We start from the raw sequence: 24,428 nt of genomic DNA, 5'->3' as shown, positions 1-24,428 counted from the left end.
ATTTGTTGGCATAAGATGTGCATAGGCAAGGAATTCTATTCTATATATTTTATTAATAAAAGTTTTGTTTTGTTTGATATAACAAAAATTTTCTTCTGCTGGATTCATTGGAGTCCATCTATTCTATTTAATTTGTTTAATCTGTCTTATCTATGCAATGTTTGGGTTCACAAAAAAAAAATGTTAGTTAATTCATTTATTTTTTCCCCTCTGTGAATAAGCAAGGTTTTTTTTTTGTCATGTGTCTTGTTTTGACTCGTGTGTCTTCCACCGTCTTTACAGTCCAAAGCGCCTTTGTGGGGATAGTATAGTGTACTATTGCATGCGTATTTCGTCATGAATTTATTCTATCTTATCCATGTCGGAACTTTATGGACGAGAAAGTAGCTTTGAATCGCACAGGGCCTTCACATGTGCTCGACTTCCTGAGATTGTAGATGTACGAGTTACAAAGCGGTGGAAAACATGGGTGGATTTGTTCAGTAAGTCTTGGTGACTCAGCTATTTGCCTACCAAATTTGGTCGGACTTGGTATTTTTATGTTTATTTATTAATACATTAAACGGTATGCAATAATGCTTATCGCTATAAACACAAAACAAGAAATACGTTAATTAGCAACACTAGTAACAGTTCTGATGTTAGATGATGTCTGATGATATGTTAGAAAAAAAAAAATATCCAAAACTCAAAACTCATAAATTCATAACCAAAAGATCAACTTGTAACTAAACATCAAAAACGTCCAAATAGAAAGGTGTCTCCATTAAAGAATGTTGAAATATCTACACATTCCCAGCTTCCACGAATTCAACGGGTAGATTATTCCGAGGTGAAACGACCCTATTAGAAAATGAACATTGCCTTATTTTCTTATTTGATTTTGGGGTGTACAGTTTGTAATGGTGTTGGGGGGCTGTGTGATAGTGGCTTTATTTGAAAAATGAATCAAAATCTAGGTCATCTATACCTTTAATAATACGGAACATGTTGATAAGGTCACTACAGTATCGTCTGAAATATAATCACGGAATACCAAGCCTTGAGAGTCGCTCTTTGCAAGGAAGATGATGAAGGTAAGGAATCATCCTTGACCCCCTCCTTTGTACCTTTTCTACGCGAAGGTCATCCATTACATTTAATTGGAACCAGACGGAAGTGTTATACTCGAGAAGTCGGCGAACAAGAGATTTGTAAAGCAAAAGGAAATTTCGAAGTTTCTGAAACTTCTTTTCAAAGACGATAGACGGCTGAAACATGCTTATCTAATTTTAGTTTGGTATCGAAATGGATACCAAGGTCTCGCACCATTTCTTCAGAAGGGAAATTTGTACCAGACAAAAGATACCTGTAATTGGGAGGTATCTACGACCATAACTTGGACGGATTATAACAACCCTACATAACTTGGACGGACCATAACAACACACTTGGACGGATTTATAAACATGGAATTGGATTCACACCACTGAGTCAGGGAATCCAAGTCCTCTTGTATGAGTTGTACCTTTGTTATATTTTTATGGGTAAGTAGACTTTCCCGTCATCGGTAAACAATTAGAAATGAGTGATGGATAGAATAGGATAAATCATTCGCAAGTAAACAGAATAAAACAGGTCTTAGGGAACTGTCCTGGGACACCCTACTTAATATTTCAATCAGAGATGATATCACCTCCCCAACAACTACCTGTTGAGTACGCTCCTTTAAATAATCAACTATGAATGAAACTGTTTTTGGTCCTAGGTTGTACATAGCACATTTAAGAAGAAGTAAGGGTATCGAAACCTTATCAAAGGCCTTTGAAATGTCAATATGAACAAAATCAAATGGTACACCTAGGTCTGCAAAGCCCTGAAAGTCAGCAATTACTTAAATAAGTAGGGTGTTGTAAGATTTTCGTTTTTGAAAACCATATTGAGCAGGACTCCAAAGACTATTATCATTGAAGAACTTCTGAATTTGCGCTACAATCAATTTTTCCATCACTCGACAAAAAATAGATGTGATTGAAATTGGCCGATGAGTTGTAATTTATACCAAAGTTGTTTGGGACTTGGAAGTGGTCTTTGACTCTGAAAGTCCGTCTTTCCTGTCCTCTTGGCTCAGTGTTCGTGTCGTATAAGTTTCAGGCGAATTGGGGTACTTATGTTCAAAAGTTACAGATTGGAGCAAATACCTCTACAAATCCCCATTATCAGGTATAATTTATCCAGTCTATTTGTTTTATGAATTTAATCCAATCATAGGAACGGAAACTAGCCAAAGTTTTTGCTGATTTTTTTTTTTTTTTGACTGAAGGGTATTTGCAGGGACCATAGACCCACTTTCTCCATCGAATTGTCTGGATTGTGAATTCTTCTATGATTTCTGTTCAAATACGGTGTTGCATGCCTGTCTTTTCACTCAAAAAGGATGTTGGGGCGGGGGAAGAAACTGTTCCTCCAATCATCGTGGATGCAGCGATAGCTCAAACCTAGTAAAAGAGGGAATGGCCAATAGCTAAGTAAGGAAATATCCTGAAACCCCTAACCAAGGTTTTGGATCGAAACGAAAAGTGCCTTGGTCGAAAAAGCCTATTCAAGAGATTTACTGTCCCTTTACTTGAACAACAATGAAAATCTATTGGCTGGAACGGCGATGTTGCTCACTTTTTTGGCATGTTTTTCTACTAATAAAAAGCTGTTCCAAGATTCTGGCTCAAAACAACGTGCAAAGTGCCATTAGAAATTATTCTAGAAATTTGGAGTTGAGGCGGGTTTTGGAAGGACCACTTTCCATTTTGGTTTGCAATTCATGCAATTCGAAAGCTATTGCGTTATTCAGCTTGAAGGAAGATGCACCATACCTAACCTTTCCGTTTGAAAATTGATGTTGAACGGTTCTTGAGTTTATTTTGTACCTAAAATCGTATCTAAAATCATTACTTCTCTGTTATTTAAAAAGAGGTTGCCTTTCCAAAAGTATGCTAAAAAGGCTGAAAGTTGGACAGGATTAATTGCAGTCTCAACCTTCTGTTTTTTCACATATTGAGTCAGGACTTCTTGTTTATGTCTGATGTGAGAACTATCGAGTGTTTGGGTCGAATCTGATTGCACATTGGACACTCGTTTTTTAACTATAATCGTAAACTGTTTTGCCAATGTTTGTACAATTTGACTTAATTTGGTATAGCAAGATAACCATATATCTTACAACTTGATTTGAAGTTTTATGAAATTAAAAATCAAAACTTGAAGATCCGGAAATCAATTCTTGCAACTTGATTTGGACCCTTATGAGTTAGTCAATTTTGGGTGTACATTATGACGTCAAAAAACTTGAAGATCTGCAATTAAGACTTGAATATTAATTCAAAAATTAAATTAATAGTGAAAAAGTTCAAGGGAAATATAATAGGATGATGACCATAATGATCCAGGTTATTCTGAATTCTAGAAGGATTCTTTTTTTTTACCATTATTACTATTTTCACTATTACTACTCCACTTTAAATAGTTTTCTTTTCTTTTTTTAGCCTGAACGAATTGAACCTCCAGATCCTAGTCATCCTAACTACGATATCAGAGCTGATGTCTGGGCTCTTGGAATAACTCTTGTTGAACTTGCAACAGGACAATTCCCATATAAGTATGACTTATTTCTTTACTTATGATTATTTTGTCTGATTTAAAACTAATATGTTTTTTGTTATTAGAAAATGTCAAAAGATCATATCTACATAGCTATTAATTTTCAGAAAAATCAACCCTAAACTGGAATCGTAGTTCTACCTTGTGACACGCAGGATTGAATCAGGGAACCTTTAATTAGGAGACACAATGTCTTCCACTACGCCGTCACAAGGTGTACAGTATTTTAAATTTTCTAATACGTGGTTCATATATTTTTGATAAAAGAAATGCAATGGATTATTTATAGTCGCTTCTTAGTTTACGGCAGATTTGAGGAATCATTTAAAATATCTATGTAATGGTTTAAGAGATTCATCTAAAACTTTGAGTGAGCATTTTGAAAAGGATAAGGACTCGATTAGATTTTGAACGTTTACTTGGGGATAAGGCAGAGATTTATTGAAATATATTATCTGTATAAATTTCATCAGAGTATCATGTCTGCAGTATATTGGGGATAGCTTGGGAGATAAAGTTTAGATTTTCATGTACTTTTGGGTAAAGTAAGGGGGAGTCCTGGGAAAAGGAAAATCACATTTAACATGGAGGGAAGAGGGAAGGGGCTAAAAAAAATATTTGTCTCCTTCGCAGACAAAAGCAAAGAAAAATGAAATAAGCTCCTATTAGGCTTATAATTATGTACAGTTCTGCAGCTGATAAATCAGGAGACGCTTTGTGCTGCCAGGCCCAAAAAATCCATCATGACTGAACAAAGACGATGGTTGTGATGGATTCAGATGACTATGATAAAGAAGTTTTGTGAACCCATAGAAAAACTTCTTCAAGAAGTACGAAAAGAGCTTACTGATCTAAAAGCAAAAGCTCCTTTCCATATAAAAAGAAAAATAATTGTAAAACTATAAGCTCCTATTAGGCTTATAATTATGTACAGTTATGCAGCTAGATAAATCAGGAGACGCTTTGTGCTGCCAGGCCCTAATAATACATCATGATGGAACAAAGACGATGGTTGTGATGGATTCAGATGACTATGATAAAGAAGTTTTGTGAACCCATAGAAAAACTTCTTCAAGAAGTACGAAAAGAGCTTACTGATCTAAAAGCAAAAGCTCCTTTCCATATAAAAAGAAAAATAATTGTAAAACTATAAGCTCCTATTAGGCTTATAATTATGTACAGTTATGCAGCTAGATAAATCAGGAGACGCTTTGTGCTGCCAGGCCCTAATAATACATCATGATGGAACAAAGACGATGGTTGTGATGGATTCAGATGACTATGATAAAGAAGTTTTGTGAACCCATAGAAAAACTTCTTCAAGAAGTACGAAAAGAGCTTACTGATCTAAAAGCAAAAGCTCCTTTCCAGATAAAAAGAAAAAAATTGTAAAACTATAAGCTCCTATTAGGCTTATAATTATGTACAGTTATGCAGCTAGATAAATTAGGAGATGCTTTGTGCTGCCAGGCCGTAAAAATCCATCATGACGGAACAAAGACGATGGTTGTGATGGATTCAGATGACTATGATAAAGAAGTTTTGTGAACCCATAGAAAAACTTCTTCAAGAAGTACGAAAAGAGCTTACTGATCTAAAAGCAAAAGCTCCTTTCCAGATAAAAAGAAAAAAATTGTAAAACTATAAGCTCCTATTAGGCTTATAATTATGTACAGTTATGCAGCTAGATAAATTAGGAGATGCTTTGTGCTGCCAGGCCGTAAAAATCCATCATGACGGAACAAAGACGATGGTTGTGATGGATTCAGATGACTATGATAAAGAAGTTTTGTGAACCCATAGAAAAACTTCTTCAAGAAGTACGAAAAGAGCTTACTGATCTAAAAGCAAAAGCTCCTTTCCAGATAAAAAGAAAAAAATTGTAAAACTATAAGCTCCTATTAGGCTTATAATTATGTACAGTTATGCAGCTAGATAAATTAGGAGATGCTTTGTGCTGCCAGGCCGTAAAAATCCATCATGACGGAACAAAGACGATGGTTGTGATGGATTCAGATGACTATGATAAAGAAGTTTTGTGAACCCATAGAAAAACTTCTTCAAGAAGTACGAAAAGAGCTTACTGATCTAAAAGCAAAAGCTCCTTTCCAGATAAAAAGAAAAAAATTGTAAAACTATAAGCTCCTATTAGGCTTATAATTATGTACAGTTATGCAGCTAGATAAATTAGGAGATGCTTTGTGCTGCCAGGCCGTAAAAATCCATCATGACGGAACAAAGACGATGGTTGTGATGGATTCAGATGACTATGATAAAGAAGTTTTGTGAACCCATAGAAAAACTTCTTCAAGAAGTACGAAAAGAGCTTACTGATCTAAAAGCAAAAGCTCCTTTCCAGATAAAAAGAAAAAAATTGTAAAACTATAAGCTCCTATTAGGCTTATAATTATGTACAGTTATGCAGCTAGATAAATTAGGAGATGCTTTGTGCTGCCAGGCCGTAAAAATCCATCATGACTGAACAAAGACGATGGTTGTGATGGATTCAGATGACTATGATAAAGAAGTTTTGTGAACCCATAGAAAAACTTCTTCAAGAAGCACGAAAAGAGCTTACTGATCTAAAAGCAAAAGCTCCTTTCCAGATAAAAAGAAAAAAATTGTAAAACTATAAGCTCCTATTAGGCTTATAATTATGTACAGTTATGCAGCTAGATAAATCAGGAGATGCTTTGTGCTGCCAGGCCGTAAAAATCCATCATGACTGAACAAAGACGATGGTTGTGATGGATTCAGATGACTATGATAAAGAAGTTTTGTGAACCCATAGAAAAACTTCTTCAAGAAGTACGAAAAGAGCTTACTGATCTAAAAGCAAAAGCTCCTTTCCAGATAAAAAGAAAAAAATTGTAAAACTATAAGCTCCTATTAGGCTTATAATTATGTACAGTTATGCAGCTAGATAAATTAGGAGACGCTTTGTGCTGCCAGGCCCTAATAATACATCATGACGGAACAAAGACGATGGTTGTGATGGATTCAGATGACTATGATAAAGAAGTTTTGTGAACTCATAGAAAAACATATTCAAGAAGTACGAAAAGAGCTTACTGATCTAAAAGCAAAAGCTCCTTTCCAGATAAAAAGAAAAAAATTGTAAAACTATAAGCTCCTGTTAGTATTTTCCTTATGCCTAAATAAATTTGTTGTAGGAAAAGTAAATAGTAACAGTTGTAGACTGCTGCAATTTTGTAGGTGTTGCAATGTATTCATTATCAATACGGTATTTTGTCATAAAATGGCCCATATATTAATATGGTATTCACATGGTAGCAAAAAGGTCAACCTCATTGACTATGTTGTTGTAAACGGAAGACTGGATCTAACTGTTCATGTTCGTTTTGGGTTTCATTTATTTATTCGTAGTGATTTATTTTCGATTTGGCGCTTGAGTTGCTATTTGAAAATATTTCTGCTTGTCTTTGGTAAATGTAGCTCTTTACTTTTCTTTGAAAAATTTCTTTAGTGGAGAATTTTTTTTTTAAATTAATATAAGAAAAAATATCTTACATGATGAGCTGAGTTTCTATATGTGATAGGGGGCACCCATGGAAGCCCAGTATTTTTGTCTGTAAAAATTAGCTCAAGAATTTTTGTTAAAGGATATGTGAGTGAATCAAGAGTTTAAATAATGCGAGTGTAGATTAATCAGATATATGAGTTAGCCTTGAGCTTCACCTCCAAAATATTTTTGGCTGTTCTGAGATCACAATCAGCATACATTGATTACAGATAAAAATTAGCAATTCTCGTGTTTGGTGTGACCAAACATGGTTTTACTTTTGAAAAAAAAAAAATCACGAGAATTTTCATGTTAATTTAAAAATTTTTATCTATGCTGTAGGAGAGTTGAACGAGGATATAAATGACCGAAGGTGATTTCCGGGCTGTGAATTTTAGATAGACCATAAAAACGAAGAACTGTACAGCCCCGTGGATGCAACATTTTAAGAAGCTGATGTGTGATTTCAGCTTTTGCTTTAGATTAGTAGGCTCTTTCCATACTTCTTACACATATTTTTCTATGTGTTCGTAATAAATTTTTTGTCATAGCCATCCGGATACATCATAAACCTTGTCTTTATTCGGTTAAGATTGATTGTTTATTATGGTTCGCTGTGTCTTGTTTGTTTTACAACCCTTATCACATTATTTTTCTTGCTTTATCAAGTAATTTCCTTGGCCATATAAAACCCCATTCTCGATATTATGGCAAGACAATAGGGCTTACAAAATTATTTAAGTAGCAGTAGAAGTAATAGTAGTAGTAGCAGTAGCTCTGAAAGTTACAAGTTAATATCCTTTGCCGTTACTAAGATATTATCAATATGCCCCATTGCCCCAAACCCGTTAGCACATAGTGTCTTTTGATTTAGCCCAACATATCCCTCAGTTTTCCCGGAAAGTTCCAACTCGATTCCTCAAGCTGCTCTCAATATATCTCAATATATTAAAGCATAGCATGTATTAAATATATAACCTAAACAAACCTTTTCTAACCTAACCAAAATACCAACTAAATATTTAACTAAATTATAGTTACAATGTATTTTCCCACCGATCCGAAGCTAATTGTCAGGTATAAAGGCCATGAAAACCGGTTACTTTATTATATTGTTAAAAATGTTAGTTTCTCCATCATTTTATTTTATTTTCACTCTCCGTTCCTTTGCGGTTGCTGTATCCGGAGTATGCTGGATCCTGCTTACATTCTTATTGGATGTTTGTCTTGCCTTGCCTTGTCTGTCTATTTATTTATTTTAAATGCACTGGATTCGTACTTACGAATCCAGTGTGCCTTAAAAAAATGTTTGAAGAGTTTTATTGTTGTACACATTCCAACTGTTTTATTCAGCCTTGTCCGGTGGTATACCATAAAATGATGGAAAATACCTTATTTCTACATAGGATTCAGTCACTTTGCTCCTGTAACTGTAAGAAAAAAAAAGGTGCAAGTGACGTAACTGGAATGATAATTAATACGAATTTTTCTTTCGCAAACTGTAATTATTCATTAGCATTTAGTTGGTCCAAAATTTTTCTCACTTAATGAATTGCATGTTTATAGATGCTTCTAAAGGATTTATTTAATTTTTAAATTTTGAATTGAATTGAATTGAATTTATTTATAACCTGTTATAATACACATGAAAAACGGAGTATAATGTGAATAAAAGAAAAGAGGGAAAAGGAAATGACCTAAAAAACTACACGAAAAACTTTGCAACACTTCACCTTACTTAAAAACAATTAAAACATACAAAAGCAAAACATTCATTGAATCAAAATAGCGCTCCATGGGTGCCGACCAATTCTACTATTATAAGCTTCTATGCTTTTTCTGATAGAAAAAGCTTTTTATAACATATAATAAAATAAATAAAAATAAAATAAATAAAATAAAATTTTATTTATAACATATATCGGATATGGATTTTTTACTTATATTTTATATTTAGCATTGTATGTTTATCATGGATTTTTAGGGGGATGGGGAGGAGCGTCTGCTGCTGTGTTGATCTCCTGAGGTAATGAATAAGAATACTATGAATTCTCAACTGATTAATTTCTTTTGAATTAAGTTTACATCAAACTCTGTTATTAAATCTGGTTCATCGACTTAAGAAATAATAACGAATAAACAACTTTGATGAATCAGAAATTAATAAACTAATTGAAAAGAAGTAAATTTAACAGAATTCTTCTCTGTCTTCTTTCGAAGTCATGTTTTCTGCTACTGCTGTAATATATCTGTTTCTATTATTATTTATTTTCCTGCACAAATAACTGGAATGCCTGAGCTATTGTCCCACTGTATTTATATATGAAGTATGAAGTAAGGGAACTGTAGATTTGAAACTGATTAACTGGCATAACTAAGATCATTTTGTCGTACCTTTGAATGGTTACGCTAAGTAAGGCTATAGGCCTTTGCAGGTAAGGGGCTCCGAAAACAAACAAAATGCATAAGGCTGTAAATGTCTCAGTAATAGTGGCCCTAAAAGTTTTAAGTTAATACATCTAGCCGTTCCTAATTTGTCGCCTTTCTAATAATCTGGATCCAAATAGTGTATTTTATTTAGTTCAACAACCCCTTCCACATTCCCTAAAGTTTCGGCTTAGTACCCCACAAATATTTCCCTCATCGCCAGTAGTAAGTCCTGTAAGTAAAGAATGGGCCAATTTCATAACTCACAACCCTATCCCCGGGCACATTTAGGTGTACGGTATTATTGGAGGCATAGTTATTAGATCTCTAAGCCGTTTTGTACAAATTGGAAAGGGTATCTATAAAGGGGGAGGAGGAGCGGAAACTGGTGACCCTCCGAAATTTAACATCCTCTTCAATTTGCCATGAAAGTTTTAACTTAATACCTTCAGCTGCTCCTGAGATATTGCTGATACGCCCTTTTGACCACCAGCATGCGCATAGTGTGCATTGATTCTATTCAATATTCTCCTCAATATATCCTGAAAGTAGTCACAGTCATAGCTGTAAGGAATTTTAGTCACAAGTAGTCATAATTGCAGTGGCTGTAGCAGAAGTTGTAGTGACCCAGGGAGTCTCTAATTAGTACCCATAGTCGTTCTCAAGATATTACAGATACGTCGCTGTGATAAAAACTGAGCAAATCAAAGAAATACATCTGGAGACGATAAATTTGTCTATGACCAGTAGGAAGAAAAACAAGAGGAACAATCAAACGAAAGTTTTGTCCGTATACAGCAAGGCGTCTGAGAAAAACAATGGAAATCTGAAAATAAAGCAAAAACAATGGGAATCTAAAACTAAAAGATTATAAATAAAAAACACAAGAATGGAACAACACAACTGCTATATATAAAATTAATGCGCACATATACACATAGTCAGCTACTTCAATGAACACAGCAAACAAACTGGCAAAAGCGAGATTATAAATTTAAAATTTGAAAATGAACTTAATTATTCTTTTGAGAAATGATCCTTCGGTTAGCATGCAGTGCCGCCAATCTTTGTGGTATTTATTTAATTTATTCCCTTGGAGTCTTCTGCAGGTCTTAGTTTTTGAATTTCGGCTCTTTTTTTTAAATTACGACATAAATGGAATCAATATTAAAATTTTCAGTGTCCGTACTAATTGACAAATCTGAGAAAATATATCTTTTTATTTCTAATGTTTTCCTAGCCCATTGCGTAAAACTTTTATTATTGGAAACAAGGCCGTATCCAGGGAGTGGGGGGATTAGGGGGTTTGAGCTCCCGCTCTAAATGTTTGTCTGACTCATAAAGCGTAATAAAAATGAATATAAACAAATTTTGATGCGTTTTTTAAGTTTTTTGTTAAACATAAACATTCCCCCTAAATTCTTTTGCGCCCCTCGAAAAAATACTGAATATGGCCCTAATTGGAAATAACCATTACTTCTTAAAATTGTACGAAAAGACCTGGGTGAAAAAAAAGTTCCGCTAAAGACGAAGCAAAAGTTTTGGGAGGCTTTATAAATTTTAGACCATGATCTATGGAATTTCCGTGCTCACTTAACTCGCTAAAATGCTACTGTTTTTGTTTCCCCAGAATTTAGAGTTATCGAATGGCCTGATCGATTTGAAGCAAGTTTCAATCTTATGTTTCAATAAAGTACGCTCAATTTCCTCGCCAAGATCTTGTGTATTAGGTAAAAAAAAACGCATTTGTTTGAAATTACAGAGTCAATAGATTGGGTTTCTCCGTTTTTACTGTTTTTACATGCTTATTTTGTCTTTTTTATTATTTCATGTACGAATTGAATTGGATACCCGTTGCAAAATAAAATATCTCTCAAATGCAATAATTCACTGTCAGTATGCTCCGGGGAACAAAGTCAGTACACCCTATCCACCAATGATCTAAACTATTCCTTTGTCACTGTAACTGGATGACATTAATGAAAGTTCAGATATCTCTCATTATAAGTTGATTTTCTATATATTGAAAAAAGTAAACTGCTATCTTTTCCAGTGACCTTTGATAAAATTCTTCTCTAAAACCGTAATGAAAGGGGTACTTGTTGACTGAAACTACGAATTTCATTATAACTTCAACATCCATGCTTTCTGAAGTTACATCCAGTAACAAATCAAAACGTTTCTGTATTTTATTTCTTAATATGCACTCAAAATTTTAAAATCACAGTATGTGTACTTAGTTACAAAATCAAAACCACAGAGAATTGTCTTGTCGTCTAAGTGAGTTTTTTTAATGTGTCAATATCATCACTTGGATTTTTAAAATAATATATTCGAGTTCCTCGACATTCCCTGAAGTCGCCTTAATTCCCTCAGCCTCGGAGACACCGACGATCAAACATTCCCCTCCTTCCCAATGACATGACCTGTATGTAAACAATAAACAATTCGTACTATTTGCGACCCTTGCCCAGGTGCTTTGAGGGGGAGTGGAGCACTGCATCCTCGGGAGACGCAGTTATTAGACCTTTGGACTATTTTGAACAAAATGACTTACCAAATTTTGATCAGGGCTGAGGAGGAGGGTTATCTAAAAGGAGTGAGAGGGAAAGGAAGCTGGTTGCCCTCCGATCAATTTTCAGCATCCTTCAACCTGGCACGTACGCAGAAGGGGATGGCCTCCAACCCCTCCCCCCAAAATCTCACGATTTTGTTATTCTCCCAAAATTTTCTGGTAATTCTCACAGAATAAGGGATTTGAAGAATTTGCCCTCCCCAAACAAACTGTACATGCCTGCTCTCAACATGCCCTGAAAGTTTCAAATTAATACCCTCAGTCGCTTCTAAGATATTGCTGACCCGCACTTTTGACAACTTGCATGTACATAGTGTATTTTGATTTTTTTTTAACGTATCCTGAAAGCTGTCGAAAGTAGAAAAAGTCACAATTTGAAGTAGTCTCATTCATAACCATAAGTAGTCGTAGTTGAAGATACAAGTAGTTGTAGTTGCAGTAGAAATAGTAGTAGCGGCCCTGAGAAATTGAATCTTATATCTTTGGCCGTTCTCAAGATATAGTATATTCGACCTTCAGATAACCTGGATACGCATAGTGTCTTTTTATATTTTCAACATTCTCCTAAAGATGGCGTGAAATTTCACTTCAGTACCCTTAGCTTTCTCTGAGATACTCACGATCAAAAATTCCGCCTCCGCCCCTTTTTCCCATTGGTAAATCCTGCATGTAAATAACGGGTGAATTGTATAATTTAAAAACCTTCTCCTGAGGGCGGCAGAGAGGGGGCCTAACATCCCCCGAGGTATAATTATTAGACGTTTTTACTCTTGAACAAAATGATCTTTTCGAAGTTATAATCAGTGTTGAGGGGTCTGAGGTATCTTAAGTGGGAGAGGATGCCTGGGGGCTGGTGGCCCTCCGATCACTTTCCAACATCTCTCAACATGCCCTGAATGTTTGAATTTTAGTTCCCTTAGCTGTTTCTTAGATATTGGTGATACGCTTATTTGAAAACTACCCCGCTCTATGTATTTGGTTCTGTTTAACACCCTCCTCCACTAACAGTTTCTGAAAGTATCACTTTAATACTTTGAGCCTTCTTTAAAACCTGAGAGAAAATATGTTCCTTTCCCAATAACAAACCCTATATGCAAACAATGGGAAACTTGCATAACTTATAGCCTTTGCCTCAAGGGCCGGGGGGTGGGTCATATCATCTATGGAAGTTTTTTTTACTATTAGACTTGTGAACAAAATGGTTATTTCAAAATCTTGATTTCATGTCTTTGGGGTGAGAACAGCCGAAAAGGGCGCTTACGATCACCCCTTCCATATGAAGTGGCTCTGGAGAAAATAATACATTGAAGCTTATGACTCTTTAATATAAGCAATCGCCTCTGAGAGTTTCAAAAACAAAACTCTGTATACGCTAAGACGAAGTGGAAATCTGAGTAAAGTTGAACCTAAAAAAGAGCCATGTCTGATGAGCTGAAAATTATGTTAAATAAAATAATGTGTGTTAACTTGGGAATTCTGCGGACAAGTTTCGGACACAGAAACGAGGAGAAATCTAGTAGAAGTGTGAGAATTTTTCTTTTTTTACTTGTAAATGTTTCAGACGTTATTCTATTTGCTATTCTTGGTTTGAAAATATTTTAACAATTCTTATTTTTATTTTAGAGATTGTACCACTGATTTCGAGCTGCTTGCCAGAGTATTAAAAGATGATCCCCCTGCAATTACTCAGGAAGACGGATTTTCCAATGAGTTTTGTTCATTTATACAAGTTTGGTAAGTCGGTTGTATATTAAAACCAAAATTTTATTTTCTTTTTGAGAACCAATGTCAATTTTATTTAGATGGGGTAGGTGTTCTATATTCTTGGCGTGCGTTAGGACCCTTTTTCAGTAATATCCGCTTTCTGTTGGTAGCTGAAGCTTATCATCTATTGAAATTGTAAAATAATTTAGAACTACAGGCTTACCGCGGATTGGAAAATAGACATCGTCGTTGTTTACATACTAACTGTTTCAATTGACAAATAAGCTCTATTCAAAGAATCTTATCGAATAGATTCATAATCTGTAAGAGAATCTCAACTTTCTGCAAAACCCTTAAGAGAAAACAAAGTCCCAGATTGTAATAGGTCGAAGAAAAAAAGTAGAAATATAAGAGGAAAGAAAAGGAAAGACGAAAAATGAGGATGATATGCAAACTTAAAAAAAATTTGAATCTGTGTAAACAAATTTACGATGGTTTTGCACTTGAAGCTCAAAGTTAGGATAATGTCTAGGTAAACAGAAAGCAGCCTGAATAGCCCGATTTTTGCGATAATTTCCTGCCTAATGGCGGTGCAATCAAACAATGAAAGAGGTTCTTGAGGTCTCCTCCGGTGAGGTCTCCTCCTCTAGCAGGAGGTGCTTTTACATGATGAGGTAGATAAATAAAAAGTTAATTTTCTTAGTTTGGCCTCCACATGCAGGTCCATTTTTGGTGATGTCTTTTTGAAACCATTACTTACAAAAATATACCGATAACTGGTCCAAACTGTCTATTTTTTCTTTTTTTTTTAATACAAAAACTAAATTATACAGAGAGAATTAAATTGCGCTCAGACTATTTAAAAATCAAACAAAAAACATTAAATTAGAAACTGGGCCAAAAATAAGGGGAGCCGTCGTGAACACCCTTCGTTCCAATAACTACTGTTTGAAGTGGGCTGGTATGGGTATAAACCTAAACTCCTAGTGCTGTTTGAGTGGAGAGAGAGAGAGAGAGCTGAAAAACAGGCAAGCATTTTTAGGGTTCCCTTGCGAAACGCGTGGCCTTCCTCCACTACTGCATTTGTAAAGATAGTAAAGCGGGATTAGCTGTTTTTAAATAATTTTCTCTAATTTTCTCATTTGTGATTTACTGAAAACAGATTCTTGTCAAGCTGTGTGTTTTTATTTGTCATGACATGAAAAATAAAAGAAAAATGGCCATAATAGTCACGATTGCTCAAAACCATAATGAAATGTAGATTGACAGTTTAATATATACTAATATTCATTCCTGAAAGTCTCAGAAATTTTTGATTTATTAATGCTATAAAGAGAAAAATGTCTAAAATTTATTTTGTTTTCATTCAAGTACAAATGACATTCTGGTCTTTAGAAAACACGGAGGCACGTTAGACCTATCTTTATTTGTGTTAGTTTCTGTTCATTTTGAGTTTGACTTGATTATCCGTTGTAATAGCTGCTCATTTTTGGCTGTTTTCATTTTTTGGATCGTTATTCGTTTTTGGCTGTTTTCATTTATTGGATAGCTAGTTGTTTTTGGCTGTTTTCATTTATTGGATAGTTATTTATGCTCTCTATACGTTTATATTGTTATTTAATAGTTGTTTACGCTCTTTTTACGCTTAAACTATTAGTTGACTTTATTTTTGCTTGTCTTTGGTAAAAAAAAAGTCTTGAAAATGGTAAAGTTATTTTTTAATCAATTTGTGTTCGATTTAATTGGCATACCTTATTGCTTAACAAAAGGAATATTTGAATTTTTTTTGTCTTTTTTAAAACCTTTTAGAAATTTTAGTAGTAAAACATTAAAAAATTTAGTAATAGTGGGCGGGTCCTTGCAATATTATTCAAATACATAGATTTTAAAATCAGTATAATCTTTTGGTTTGTGTTGGTCCGAAGCCATTTTGACCTCCACGAGAAAAATATTCGTCGATATTCCCCCTCAATACACCCAGTAAGTTTCAACTGATTAGTAAGTTTCACCCTTTAGCCTTATCCAGATATGTCCTTTCGACCACTGGCATGCACTCCATTCTAATGTCCACCATGGTTTTGCGAACCTTCTTTGGCTTTGGAGGAGTCAGTTATATTTTTCCTCTTTTATCGAGAAGTCTCATACCCATGTGAATTGATGCAAATCACCAACAAACAAAATGTGTCTCTAAATAGGGATGAGAGCTCTCCTCATTAGAGCGCTCTTTACCTGCAAATATGGCGTGTTGAGGCAGAAACTCTAAGCTTAGTTTAGTAACACTAAGATTTGTTTATTTTGTCTTTTGCAAAGATTCTTCTAATTTCTAACTCAAAGAGTATGGGTATCTTAAAAGAGTGAAAACTGGCGCTATTGTCAGCCAAAAAACCATCAATGTCATCTAATGTTTTGCGACAATTGGCATTTTTCGAGCTTTGTAATCGTTTTTATGGGACTTGGTATTAACCAAGTGACATATAGCAATCGCAAATTCTGTTGGTCTGTCCGTCTGTCTGTCGGTCCTGGTTTTGCTACTTTAGGCACTTCCAGGTAAGCTAGGACGATGAAATTTGGCTGGCGTATCAGGGACCGGGCCAGATTAAATTAGAAATAATCGTTTTCCCGATTTGACCATCTGGGGGGGGGGGGGGAGTGGGAGGCCGGTTAATTCGAAAAAAATAGAAAAAAGATAGTATTTTTAACTTACGAACGGTTGATCAGATTTTAATGAAATTTAATGTTTGGAAGGATATCGTGTCTCAGAGCTCTTATTTTAAATCCCGACTAGATCTGGTGACATTGGGGGGGGGGATTTGCGAGGGAGAAACCTAAAATCTTGGAAAACACTTAGATTGGAGGGATTGGAATGAAAGTTGGTGGGAAAAATAAGCACAAGTCCTAGATACATGATTGACATAACCGGGACGGATCCGCTCTCTTTGGGGTAGTTTGGGGGGGGGGGGGGGTTAATTCTGAAAAATTAGAAAAAATGAGGCATTTTTAACTTACGAACGGGTAATCAGATCTCAATGAAATTTGTTATTTAGAAGTATATCGTGTCTCAAAGCTCTTATTTTAAATACCGACCGCATCTGGTAATATTCTGGGGAGTTTGGAGGGGTGGAAGTAAAATCATGGAAAATGCTTAGAGTGGAGGGATCAGGATGAAACTTGGTGGGAAAAATAAGCAGAAGTCTAAGATACGTGACTGACATAACCGGACCGGATCCGCTCTCTTTGGTGGAGCGGGGGGGGGGGGTAATTCGGAAAAATGAGGTATTTGTAACTTACGAACGGGTGACTAAAAAGTGCAAGCTTTTCCAAGAAGGAGATTCGCAAAATGCGAAAAAATTGCGAAATCACATTACCTCTCTCACGAGAAGTGTGGAGAAAGATTACGGACGTGAGAAATTTTCGGACAGTCTTAGGCACACTAATCCCAGGAAATGGCACTGAACGGTCAAGCAAATCACTGGCAAGTCCATTCATAATAGCATAAAAATAAGCCACCCTGACGGAACTTACACAACTGCTGATGAGGTTAATCAATATTTCACACGCACCTGGACTTCATTTCCTTCTCCCACACAAGCCCAGAAGTCTGAAATACTTGACTCCCGCGCAAATGAAGGTGCAGTTGTTTTCGATGAGATGACAACCTATAAGACCCTGATGAAGGTGAAAGTAAACTGTTCAGCTTATCCAGACGAACTTCCACCCAAACTGATTCGATAATACGCCCCTTTCATTGCAAAACCACTCTCAGTGCTGATAAACCTTTGCTTTCGTATAGGGATCTTTCCAGCTTTTTGGAAGAAAGCTTACGTTACAATAATTCCGAAGGTTACCAACCCTAAGAGCTGTGACGAACTTAGACCTATTTCGCAAACACCATGCCTGGCAAAAGTGGCCGAGACCTTTATCATGAGGGTCTTACTTGATCAAATCTAGGGATCTATCGACCAGAGACAATACGGTGGACTGAAGGACTGTAATACCTCAGTGTACCTAGTGCGGATGTACGACAGTCTCCTCAAGTGGGTCGAAAAAGGTCACAGTTTCGAAGACCTTGGTGCCATAGATTTCCGAAAGGCATTTGATTTAATCAATCACATTGTAGCTGCTCTTAATCTCAAGCTAATGGGGTCTAAGAAAAAGACTCTTACGCTCGTGTTGGACTTTCTCAGTCAGAGGATGCATCGTGTGTTTGCTCTCTACAAAGGTGATAGTAATTCCGAATGGTCCTCAATCAACCTGTGGAGCCCCTCAGGGCACTAAGCTTGCAGATATTGTATTCTTGTCTGTAATTAACTTCCTCATAGCTGACTATGATGACCGCTACAAGTTCGTGAATGACCTGTCATTTATCCTGAAATATTTAGTACAAAACGGAGTTGTGACGCCACAATTCAGTTCAAACTTTTTCAGTGTTTTCACAAAAGAGTGTGTGGGGCTAAATCTTGAGATTACTGTGAACAAGTCGAAGATGGTGCGCTTTAACCCGCTAAAAAGTGATGTTGTGGAGCCAAATGTTCCATTCCTTCTAACAAACAATATCAAGATCCTTGGAGTTACTTTCTCCAATGACTTCAGCTTTGCCGCACATATTGAAAACGTGGTTAAAAGTGCAAACGCTAGTCTACAGACTTTAAACGGTATGCGTAGGTTCGGTGCAAACACAGAGAGTATTAAGTATGCATACGTAGCGTATGTCCGCCCCATTCTGGAATATGCGTGCCTTGTTTGGGTGCCCTCAGTACTTAGAACAGTGTATCTTTGTCAGGAGCTTGAATCGGTACAGAAGCGAGCGGTATCGATCATCTTGGGCCACCGTGACATCCCCTACGGAAAGGCTCTGGAAGTGCTAGGACTGCCGTCACTCCAAAACCGGTACGAAACTCTGATAATGAGTTTTGGAAAGTTCTTGCTTTATAAATCTCAGCACTGTGACATTCTACCTGATCAACCTCTACCATCAAGAACGAGAAAGCAAGATAAGTTAGTTCCCGTTAAAGCAAAAACAAACCGATATGGTAATTCTTTCGTCCGGGTTTTCGTCGAAATGTATAATAAGAGTTAATATTTATAGTTTGATTTATATTTACAAGTGTAGTTTGATTTTGTATATGTTGTAAAGAAACACAAATCAGCGATAGCTGTCAAGTTTTTGCTATAAAACCTGTCTACTACTACTACTAGATCTTAATGAAATTCGATATTTAGAAGGGTGTTGTGCTTTAAATCTCGTATTTTAAATTCCGACCAGATCCTGTGACATTGGGGGGATTCGAAGGGGGAATCGGAAATTCTTGGAAAACGTGAAAATTGGGGTATTTTTATCTTACGAATAGGTGATCGGATCTTAATGAAACTTGATATATATAGGGATATTATGTCTCAGATGCTCCATTTTCAACTCGAAGCGGATCTGGGGACGTAGGGGTTTGGAAGAGAGAAACAGAAATATTGGAAAACGCTTAGAGTGGAGAGATCGGGATGAAACTTGATGGGAAGAATAAGCACAAGTTCTAGATACGTGATTGACATAATTGGAAGAGATACGTTCTCTTTAGAGGAGCTGGGGGGTGTTAATTTGGAAAATCTAGAAAAATTGAGGTATTTCTAACTTAAGAACGGGTTACCGGATCCTAATGAAATTTGATATTTAGAAGGAATCCATGTCTCCGAGCTCTTATTTCAAATCCCGACCAGATCTGTTGACATTGGTGGAAGTTGGTGGGGGAAATCGGAAATCTTGGAAAACGCTTAGAGCGTAGGAATCGGGATGAAGCTTGGTGGATAGAATAAGCAAATGTCGTAGATACGTAACCGTAGATACATTGACGTAACCATACTAGATTCGCTCTCTTTGGGGGAATTGGGGGGGGCAGTGCTTTGACGAGTTTGGTGCTTCTGGACGTGCTAGGACAATGAAAATTGGTAGGCGTGTCAGAGAGCTGCACAAATTGACTTGATAAAGTCGTTTTCCTAGATTCGACCATCTGGAGGGCTAAAGGGAGAGGTAAAATTAGAAAAAAAATGAGGTATTTATAACTTACGAGTGGGTGATGAGATCTTAATGAATTTTTATACTTAGAAGGACATCGTGACTCAGAGCTCTTATTTTAAATCCTGACCGTCATTAAGCCTCTGATTTTCCTTTTAAATCAATCTATTGATTCTTAGAATTTTGTTAGAGCTCATACAATATGAGCTCTTGGCTCTTAGCTCTTCTTGCCTTGTCACAAGTGCCATATGAGTTATTAACTCATTGTTCTGTCAGGAACTGAGATCGAACATTTATGACTACACTAGTTTTACAAACAACACAAATTAAACTAATTATTCTTATTATTATACTGAAATAAATGCCAATTGTCGCCGAATGATAGATGGTGTTGAATTTTTTCGTCATTATTAGCGCCAGTTCCTTCTCTTTGGTCTGACTCTGAAACCTGGGATGGGATTTTGTGACATTGAAAATGGCCGTAAACTTAGAAGAAATTGCTATTTTCTTGTGAATTGTATAGATTTTTTTTTTGCAGTCTGATAAAGAACTATAAACAAAGGCCGAAATACAAAAAACTCCTGGAGCATCCGTTCATCAGGCGCTATGAACATGCGGATGTAGACGTCACTGGCTGGTACCAACAGGTCCTTGCATCAGATCAAGATTCAACTTTCAAAAGAACTTCATCCAAGCGTGGGTAAGCGGTGAAAGACTTCAAAGTGGCAGAAAATACTCTGCTAATTGTGTTTTCTTTTCATTTGATTCATTTATAATTTAATTAAGAAGGGGAAAATTATGTTCCTTTGAACAAGAAAGATATCTTAAAAAGTATCCGAAGCTTAGTGTCCAAGTTCATTAAGAGCAACCTTTTCATGTTTTACAGAACATAGTAACAAAAAAAATAATTTTGAGAATTTTTTCTATATACTTTTCTATACATTTGTTTCATCTTTTCTTGCTTGTTTTATAGTCTGGATAAATCAACAGCAGCCCAGCTCCGTTTTAATTTGTGATATTAATGTTTGGTTAGTTGTTTCCCAGGAATTTTATTCTGGGAAGAAAAAAAAGAAAAATGTCAGAGGCATGTATAACATCAAATTCGTTATAGAAAGTGTAAAAAAAGAATCCGAAAAAGGTGTCCGAAACTTACTGATATCTTTCTATAATCCAGCCGTCTTTTTTTTTGATTGCTCATATTTAACGTATTTTACAATTACAACACACAACATGCAGCAACACCAATCTCTCTGAAGCCAACACTACTGCATACGCTCCTCCTCCACCTAGTCTGTTCAAATCTTTATTCTTTATCCGCTCCTATGAAGTTCGAACTCTCGTTAAATCATTTCTCATGACTTTTTCTACTGGGACTACCTGCTTTTTGTTGGGTCCTAGGCGTATGACCAGAAGCACCATTTTTTGGAATTCTGCCATCCTTCATTTTGAAAAGTCGACTAAGCTATCCATTTTCTTTCATTATAGCTGAAGAAAGTGGTATCAAACTTCATTTTCGTAGCCTAGTACTTATTTCTACCATAAAACTTATAAAAAAAAGGCAGCTATTAAAAACTTATAAAACTTACTTATAAAAAAAAGGCAGCTTATAAAAAACTTATAAAACTTACTTATAAAAAAAAGGCAGCTTATAAAAAACTTATAAAACTTACTTATAAAAAAAAGGCAGCTTATAAAAAACTTATAAAACTTACTTATAAAAAAAAGGCAGCTTATAAGAAACTTATAAAACTTACTTATAAAAAAAAGGCAGCAAATATGGCAGCAGAGTGAGATGAACAACAGACAGAAATAAAAAAAAAATAAATAAAAAACCAACCGATTGTTTACTTTTGTGTGGAATCACAGAGAACTTAGTTTGCCTGGTGCTTAGAGAAAAATCCCATTTTCCTGACAGCATTTCAAAAGTGCTTTGGTGAATAATTCCTACTACCTTTCCTTTATAAGATATCCCCATTGACACTAATTTAATATAAAGCGAAGTTGAAATTAAGTGACTTTAATTTGTTATGGAAAGCGACAGAATTATTATGAAGATAAACTGAACAGAGTTGAAATTGTATTTTTAAAGGATTGTGGACACTTTAATTTGGGATGGGGAGAGGTAAGCTTGTAATCACCTAAATATCTATATTCAAGGTCTCCTTGACAACAATACCAAAAAGTAGAGAGCCATGGAAAAAATATAGAAGAAATTTGAATTAGCCTATCTCCCCCCCACACCCAACGAAAATTCTGTGAAAGTCTTAACTTGATTACCCAGTTATGAGACCAAAAAAAAATTATAACCTTGACGCTTATTTACTAATAAAAAAAGTAATTTCAACCACATTTTTCGACAGTTTTACGGTTAACTATAATGTAAATCGTAAAACTGTCGGAAAATGTGATTGATTTGTTTTCAGCAACTAAGTTAGCAATAACAGAAACACCATAGGGTTAGTCACAATTCGAGAATGGTTTGGACAATGCCAAGTTTTTGGATAAAGTCAAGCTTTCATCATGTTGTAGCAAAGGCTGCAGAGACCTACTACTACTACTAATAATAATAATAACTCACTGCAGCACCAAGCCGCCTGAGGCCAACACAGCTACGCACGCTCCTCCTCCAGCCTAATCTATTCAAGGCCACCCTCTTTACACCCACCCAGGAAGTTCCCATTTCCTTTAAATCTTTATGACATCCTCCCAACCCAGACAAGGACGACCTGCTTTCCGGAAAGCCCCAGACGGCTGGCCAAAGAGGACAATCTTCGGCAATCTTTCATCCTTCATCCGCAGAACATGGCCTAGCCATCTCGACCTTTCTTACATTATAGCCCTAGAAAGCGGGATTGAACCACATTTTTCGTACAACCTACTGTTTGAAATACGGTCAGTCAGCCGCTGAATAAATATCTTGATTCAAAAGGAAGGCGTGTGGACGGTGTAACTGAAGGTAGAAATTGTGAGAGTTATAGTAATTCTAGTAATTATTGTGCTGTTACGGATCGTAAGATTGTGTGTGATCTGTTGGCAGCATCAACTGAAGTTTGGCCCAAGTCTGACACAAATACTGTTAAAATTAGCAATTTGTATGGAAATGATAATGGAAGCTATATTGAAAAAAAAAATTAAAAAACCGGATTATCATTCGCGATATGGATTCCTGATCAAAACTTTTGAACTACAGCGGCTCTTATTCAAATCACAAGAAGTAGGTTTGGGACAAAGGAAGATTTTTCAACCTTGAAACCCACATTGGAAGCCTTGGAAACGAAAAACGTAGCCAACAAGTAAGGGAAAACAGATTAAGATTGTAGCCAATTGTAGAATCGATTGTTTTCTCTGGTTGACAGAAGTTAAAAAGTAGGAAAAGAATGACCTGTGTTGTCCATATCTCAAACTTGCTCACAATTTCTCCTGGTCCAAAGATTCTTCTATCTAGAATCTTATAAACTCCATTGAAGCGTAATTTTGTTTTAATCTGAATGATGAAAGCACAGATAACTGATATGTGTGAAACATTTTGAATTGAAAAGCATGATTCCTGAATGCCGTTCGTGACAGAGCTCTTTAAATTGTCGTTGCTCTTGAGACCACCAGAAGCTGGACAGAATACATAACTACAGCAAAAGCAAAATTGACTGCCATCGTATCCTCTGATCTCGTTTTAACCATGTGCTCTTTTAGAAACAGATCTGGACTGATTTTGCCACCGAGTCGGCTTATTCAGATGAAAAGCTTGGACCTTGCGTCTACAGCAAGCCATGTCAAGGACCTTCTTACTCAGCTGAAGTCAAGCGCTAGGAAAGTGAAATCGAAAAAAAAAAACATTTGACGATGATGTATCTGAAGTAGCAATTGGACTAGGTTTAGAAATATCATTCCCAATGATAGCAAAGCCATCGGATTGATGTGCTATTCAGTTCATGCAAGAAATATTGTAGAAGATCAGTTTTTATTCCCTTGTTTGACACAATTATTTCGGACTTTCCTGGAATTTTCATTCTGGATTTTTCAACCATTTTTCAGAAGAAACGCTGGATACTTTTAAGCTATGTATTTTCTTGCTAATAAATTGTTTAAAAACGAACAAACAATAATTTGCTGATACAATTCAGCACATTACTGGTCAGCATTCGGTTTCTCTCCCAATCGGTTTGTGAATCTGTCCTGACCGGAGAAGCGACAATATGGAACACTTTGTGACTTTGTCTGAGAGAAGGCAACACGAGCACAGGTAAGATATCTGAGACACTTGGGGAAACAGAACAGAAACAGCTGTGTGATGCTGATATTTTCCCGAATATTTTAGCGCTTTTGTAGATTCCTATGACCGTGCCTGTAAGTGTAGCCTCTGGTCTGCGAAGTTTTTCTGTCTTGAGAAGATTGAAAACATGGCTAAGAAATAAAATGACGGAGGGGAGACTCACCGGGCTGGTCCTCTTTCAAGTTCAACGTGATATTGTCGGAAGTGTAGAAGGTACTATTGATGGATCATCTACTAACGCACACATCAGCAGTCGTCTGTGGGAAAAAGGCGTAGAGTGTGCGCCGTCCCA

At 36.0% G+C, this 24,428-nt stretch overlaps 1 protein-coding gene across 3 annotated transcripts in view; it reads left to right on the top strand.

Annotated features, from left to right (window-relative positions):
- Positions 1-24,428, top strand: part of LOC136033376 (dual specificity mitogen-activated protein kinase kinase 7-like) — an 87,104-nt gene that overhangs the window by 39,395 nt on the left and 23,281 nt on the right. For all 3 annotated transcript variants that reach the window (XM_065714174.1, XM_065714164.1, XM_065714169.1), the window contains 3 exons: positions 3,519-3,631; positions 13,782-13,892; positions 20,405-20,566. In XM_065714174.1, the coding sequence (XP_065570246.1) occupies positions 3,519-3,631; positions 13,782-13,892; positions 20,405-20,566 (386 nt within the window). The remainder of the gene's footprint in view (positions 1-3,518; positions 3,632-13,781; positions 13,893-20,404; positions 20,567-24,428) is intronic.

Source organism: Artemia franciscana, chromosome 1 (genome assembly GCF_032884065.1).
Source record: "Artemia franciscana chromosome 1, ASM3288406v1, whole genome shotgun sequence".
NCBI lineage: Eukaryota > Metazoa > Arthropoda > Branchiopoda > Anostraca > Artemiidae > Artemia > Artemia franciscana.
This window is presented reverse-complemented; position numbering and strand designations above follow the sequence as displayed.